Here is a 6,018-nt window from a genome sequence, read left to right as displayed (position 1 = left end):
GATCTACACAATAATTTGCGGTCTGACAAAGTTGGATCATATAGGTTTTTTTTTAAGGGAATAAAAAAAAAATGGAAAAGACTTGGCGGAACCCACAGCTTGACTCCAGACTCAAGTCGTCGCGAGACTTTAACTCTCGGGCCTCGGCTCCTCGCATTCTAACAGAACCAAAATCTCATTTCTCAAACATTCTGTGATCTTCGCCTCATCAAATCTGCTATTCAGGTAATCGAACCTCCGTGGAATGTATCTATATAGGTTTTTGTATGTAGAACTTTGCGTACTCGAGGTGTGTGTTTCAGTGGTATAAATGCCCTTACTGGAAGTTTTACGTCTATGTATCTGTGATTGCGTTTTCTTCATCATCGCTTCTTCCTTCGTATTGTGTTTTCATGTCCAGGTGTGTATAACGAGCTTCTAATATGTAGAAAACTCGTTGTAAGAGGGAGCTGTCACAGATTTCTGGAGTTTTTTCATCTCAGAACTGATTTTTCTTAGTACAAGTAAGAAAAATCATGAAGGAAAGCAGAATTTCAGGCTTTGTTTTTTTTTTTTTTTTTTTTTTTTTTTTTTTTTTTTTTTTTTTTTTTTTTTTTGTTTGTTTTTTTTTGTTTGTTTTTTTGTTTTGGTTTGGGGAGCGGTTCCTATTTCAGAGATTCTGTTCGGTAGGTAGTAGTTTTAACGTTCTCTGATCTTTCCATTTAAACTTTGAACAATCAATTTTTAACTATGATGTTTGAAATTCTCCATTTTCATAGTGAAATGAAAAAGGAAAAAAGAGAATATGTTTACTTGTAAGTTTCTTCAATTTGGGAAGTTTAGATATTTGAAGTAAAATGTAGTTGGTGAGCATTAACACAGTTTTTGCTCCTTATTTACCTGGGCCTATAATTTAAAATAAATTGATCCCTTTGATTTCTATGCCAGTTTTTCTGAAAGCTAGTTAGCACTGCATTAGCTATTTTATCCCATTCAACTTTTTATCAGTTTGAGCAGAATTGCAGGATAAAAAGGAAGAATAATTGTGTAGTACCATTTGGACATAAGAATTACATGGCATGGGTATTTTGAGATTTATAATTCTGCATGGTAAACATCTGTGCAATAGTATTTGGAAATTTTCTGTTATAATGTTGGCTCATTAATTTCAATTGCTTGTTTGTAAGGGTGTCATGGCTGTTGTTGGTGGGAGGCTCTCTGAAGACGTTCCTGAATTTGGAGCAATCTTCATGTCCAACAGAAGTACCAAGGATGAATGTTTCGATAAAAGAGTCTTTGGACTTCCGCCTTCTTCTGCTAATTTTGTGAAGAACGTCAAAGCTGGAATGTATTTGTTTCTGTTTGAATATGAGGAGCGGAATCTTTATGGGGTTTTTAAGGCTACTTCAGATGGTAGAATGAATATCATACCTCAAGCGTATCGTTCATTGGGAATGTCCTTTCCTGCACAGGTATTATTAAAATATGAATGCTGTATCTGTGTTCTTGCTTTCAACTACATTGTCATATCTTAAGAGAGGCACAAGTGCCTAAATATGGTATATGTAACTATATTACTTTTTGGCTTAATATGGAGATTTTCATGCCAAAAGCAAAAGTCTCTTACACGATTAACTGCTCTTTTTGTAGGTTCGCTTTTGTGTTGTTTGGAGATGTCATCCCCTCTCTGAGAATTGTTTTCGTGATGCTATTAGAGACAACTACTATGCACCTAACAAGTTTAGGTTTGGTTTATCCCAGGAACAGGTCTGCATTCACTTCAACTTAGATAAAAGCGTGATATGTTCTCAAAGATTTAACTCTTCTGCACATTCCCTGTTTGACTATTGAGTTTGATTCAAACCAAGCTTTACTAGCCAATTGTTAAAGAAAAGAAAGTTAATTTTGTGATAATTGTCTTTTTAATTGGTTAGAGAATGGAAAGCATGATATGTTCTTAAAGATTTAACTCTTCTGCACATTCCCTGTTTGACTATTGAGTTTGATTCAAACCAAGCTTTACTAGCCAATTGTTAAAGAAAAGAAAGTTAATTTTGTGATAATTGTCTTTTTAATTGGTTAGAGAATGGAAAGCATGATATGTTCTTAAAGATTTAACTCTTCTGCACATTCCCTGTTTGACTATTGAGTTTGATTCAAACCAAGCTTTACTAGCCAATTGTTAAAGAAAAGAAAGTTAATTTTAAGCTTTACTAGCCAATTGTTAAAGAAAAGAAAGTTAATTTTGAGCTTTACTAGCCAATTGTTAAAGAAAAGAAAGTTAATTTTGGGATAACTGTCTTTTTAATTGGTTAGAGAATGGAAAGCAAGGTCCTATCAAAACCTGTTGCTCAGTTTATGTTTCTGTTAAACTGTGAATTGAATGGATTGTATAACATAATTGTGTTTGTTTTTTTCTTTCTTTCTTTTCTTTTCTTTGGTTCCTACTTTTGAGTTTTCAGGTTTGGAAGCTTTTATGTCTGTTTGGCTCTAGTAGGTCCAGAGTTCAAAAACCTCTAGTATTCGAGAACTTGACCATCAAATCTTCTGATAGGAAGATAGATTTTGATACAGGTGCTTTGAAACAAGACTAATTCTATTGAGTTATTTAGCTTTATCATTTGAGTTATCTAAGGCCCTGTCAAAGACTGAAAGTATTCTTGCTTCGAAACTTGAATTTACAGCGCGAATCAGTGAGAATTCTTCATCTGGAAGTCAGTTAAATCAGTTGCAGAGAGGCCTTGATCAGTGCAGGAGTACTTCTAATAATTCATTCTTGCTTGAAGATTACACTGTAAACCCTGGGACACCAGTTAAGCAGGCAGACAGTAGATTTACTTCAAAACATGGATTTACAGCTCAAATTAGTAAAGATTCTTCATCAGGAAGTCTGTTAATTCAATTGCAGACAGGACCTGAGTGCAAGAATACTTCTAATGATTCACTGTTACTTGAAGATTACATACCATTATCTGATCCCGAACATTGTGACCCTGTAAACTCTGGTGATGGAAATGATCAAAGTGACTCTGAACTTCACCCCAAAGTGAAGAGGCAGTACTCTGACGAACTTCACCCCAAAGTGAAGAGGCTGTACTCTGACACTAAACAGAAAAGGCGGAGTGTGTTTTCTCGGTTGCAATGTGGCTCACAAGAATGGGGAGAAAACTCTCGTAAGAATATAAATTATCCTTCTCATTCAAAATGGGATTCAGAGTCTTCATCTTTTGAACAAGAAAATGAAAGAAAATCTGGGGTTCCTCAATCAGTGCACAGAATAATGAAGTGGAGACGCGAAAAGTGGATGGCGGAGGACATAACTCCAAGTCAGAAGACCAATGTGTTTTCCCGCATTAGTTTTCCTCCAGAGTTTCCTATGTATGACAGGGACGGAGAAGTTAACAGTCTCTCTAGATTGAACAGTACATACAATGCGAGCTCCTATCTTAAAGAAGCAAATAAGAATGCAAAAAAGAGAAGCCACCAAGTACCTTTCCCAGACCATTCAGATAGTAAGAATATCAGCTTGTCAATCCAAGTGGAGATGCTTGGAAATGCAGAAAGAGTTGAAGTAAACTTAAAGGACTCATCAAGCCCAGTGAATGTGAAACTAGCATCTCACCATCAGGATTTCAATCATGTTCATGAAAGAAGAACGTTGAAAACACTTAATGTGATTGGGGAAATGGACAGCCGTCAAGTGTTTAAAGAGCCTTTTCCTGAAGATGAACAACACAAGAGGAAGAAATTGATGAGGTCAACAGGTAGTGATTTCTCAAATCGCATCGTGGCTGCACCATGCCCTGTTGCTAGCAAAGGTGGGACCAAAAAGGCTTTGAGGTTGAGAGACTGACACAAGCTAGCTAGAAGTGGTTACATAGTAGTATCAGAACAATGAAAAACAATGGCATTTAGGAAATGGTGTTGCTTTCTTGAGTCACAGAGATTTTTGCTCCTCGCATGCTACAGAAGCTCTCCAGGGGTAAAGCACTTTACTTCTACACATCATCCTCTCTATGCAATTTTCTTATGACTGTTAGTATAGAGCTTGTAAATACTTTGACTCTCAGTGATGGCTGAAACCTCCTCCTCTAAACAACTTCTGTTGATTTGCTTATAAATTCTGTGTGTAAACTATGTTGCGTCTTTTCTGAGTTTCTGTTTGAATGTGTGGATTAAGCCAGGAACCCTTCAAAAATGGTCAGACAAATATTTTAACATACTACCGGAGTAGAATGATGATCTATGCAATTACCCTGAACTATATAGTTTTAGCTTGTTTGGCGTGCCCAATAGACGTGCAACACTCAGACTTTTTTTTTTTTTTTTGTTTTTTTTTTTACTTGTCCTAACAAAAGCTGTCAAAAAATTTAAATTAAAACTAGCCCTTCCCTCCTCTCCTATTTCATATTTCCTCCCTCCTCCACATATCCCTAACACAAAAACTCAATATTTGGGAAAAGGATATGATGGAATGTTTCGATCGAATCCTTTGTACATGTATGAAGACTAGAGTGATCGATAGACTGATTGAGCGACTCATAATTTACCTTTGTAATGGTTCTAGGGGTTGACTCCTGTGTGTTTTACTATATAGTCACGAGTTGATGGTATTCAACCGTAAAGCATTTTGGTTTGCTATCATGTGGAATTTCATGATCCCCGATGTGTTGTTATTGTATAGATTATAATATGATTATAATATGGCTATAATATGTGCTCCTTGAGAACTATTTTCAATGTTGCAGAAGGCGCTAGGCGCTAGTTGGGCGCCCCGGGGTGCCTAGCGCCTCCTAGAGCGTCTAGGCGGGCGAGTAATCTGAATATATTGTCTCAACTTTCACGCAGGGCCAAGAGTTGTTAGATATTGTCTCAACTTCCACGCAGGGCTAAGAGTTGTTAGATTGTTATAATCCTCCAAAGTAGTCAACTGCATATGTTAGATGGTTAGTTGAGTACATGATTGAAGAAATATATAAGAGGAGTAGTCGAGCAAGCAAAAAAAAAAATCACTCGGCCGAGTTGGGCACTGATTCGGACGAGTTAGGCCCCCGACTTGGCCGAGTTAGGCACCCTGCTTAACCGAGTTAGTGTCTAGTCAGCAAGTTAGTCGGTTAGCCGACTAAAAGCCGTTTAGAGCTAAAATCGCCTTAGCTTAGGGTGCCTAGACGGCCGCCTAAGTCCGATTTTTACAACACTGATTTTCAATAAAAAATGAATATATTTAACAAGCAATATAATATATTTCAGTAAAAATTAAAAAAAAATTATTAACAAGAGTTATACTTTTGTTAAAAAAAATTACATACGAGGAGGAGAGTATTTGATATTTGTCTCACACAAATTTTGTATATTAAAATATAATTTAAATCGGATAAAGTGACTCAATAATTTATTATAAAATCTATACTATTAATAAAAACAATATCCTCAGTTTTAACTTCCCGCCCAAAACAAACCTATAATATTATGGTTTGCGTAATATTGTAAAATATTGTAATACAATTCCTATCCCTAATACAATTGTAAATTAAAATAGAATTCCTAATAAAATATATATTTTTCCCTACGTTCATATTCGTAATACAATTCTAGAATAGAATTACTAATGGTAATAATTCAGTATATATATTTCTCTGCAATGCAATCTATACTATTAATAAAAAAAATATCCTCAGTTTTAACTTCACGCCCAAAACAGACCTATAATATTATGGTTTGCGTAATATTGTAAAATATGGTAATACAATTCCTATCCATAATACAATTGTAAATTAAAATAGAATTCCTAATAAAATATATTCTTTCTTACGTTCCTATTCGTAATACAATTCTAGACTAGAATTACTAATGGTAATAATTCAGTATATATATTTCTCTGCAATGCAATCTATACTATATACTATTAATAAAAACAATATCCTCAGTTTTAACTTTCAGCCCAAAGCAGACCTATAATATTTTGGTGTGCGTAATATTGTAAAATATGGTAATACAATTCATATCCATAATACAATTGTAAATTAAAATAGAATTCCT

General features: G+C 35.0%; 1 protein-coding gene across 6 annotated transcripts; it reads left to right on the top strand.

The window, feature by feature from the left end:
• The first annotated feature begins 111 nt into the window (after nt 1-111).
• LOC115999681 lies at nt 112-4,116 on the top strand. 6 transcript variants are annotated; one of them, XM_031239540.1, is made up of 7 exons: nt 194-225; nt 401-503; nt 997-1,089; nt 1,167-1,451; nt 1,630-1,746; nt 2,442-2,553; nt 2,664-4,116. In XM_031239540.1, the coding sequence occupies exons 3-7, from the start codon at nt 1,087-1,089 to the stop codon at nt 3,830-3,832; spliced, it is 1,686 nt and encodes a 561-aa protein (XP_031095400.1). In that variant the 5' UTR covers nt 194-225; nt 401-503; nt 997-1,086; the 3' UTR covers nt 3,833-4,116. The 6 variants fall into 6 exon arrangements, with proteins under 6 accessions (XP_031095402.1, XP_031095403.1, XP_031095400.1 ...); XM_031239543.1 differs by lacking the exon at nt 997-1,089 and having other exon boundaries at nt 193-225; XM_031239544.1 differs by lacking the exon at nt 997-1,089 and having other exon boundaries at nt 209-225; nt 429-503.
• Nucleotides 4,117-6,018: the final 1,902 nt, after the last annotated feature.

Source organism: Ipomoea triloba, chromosome 12, assembly GCF_003576645.1.
Source record: "Ipomoea triloba cultivar NCNSP0323 chromosome 12, ASM357664v1".
In the NCBI taxonomy this organism is placed as follows: domain Eukaryota; kingdom Viridiplantae; phylum Streptophyta; class Magnoliopsida; order Solanales; family Convolvulaceae; genus Ipomoea; species Ipomoea triloba.
Note: the sequence above shows the minus strand (reverse complement) of the source record. Positions and strands in the feature narration are given on the sequence as shown.

Excerpts from the sequence above, each read along its gene's own strand:
- LOC115999681 (XM_031239540.1), top strand. Across the intron at positions 1,452-1,629 it reads GAATGTCCTTTCCTGCACAG|GTTCGCTTTTGTGTTGTTTG; the intron begins GTATTATTAAAA and ends CTCTTTTTGTAG. Across the intron at positions 1,747-2,441 it reads TTGGTTTATCCCAGGAACAG|GTTTGGAAGCTTTTATGTCT; the intron begins GTCTGCATTCAC and ends TTGAGTTTTCAG.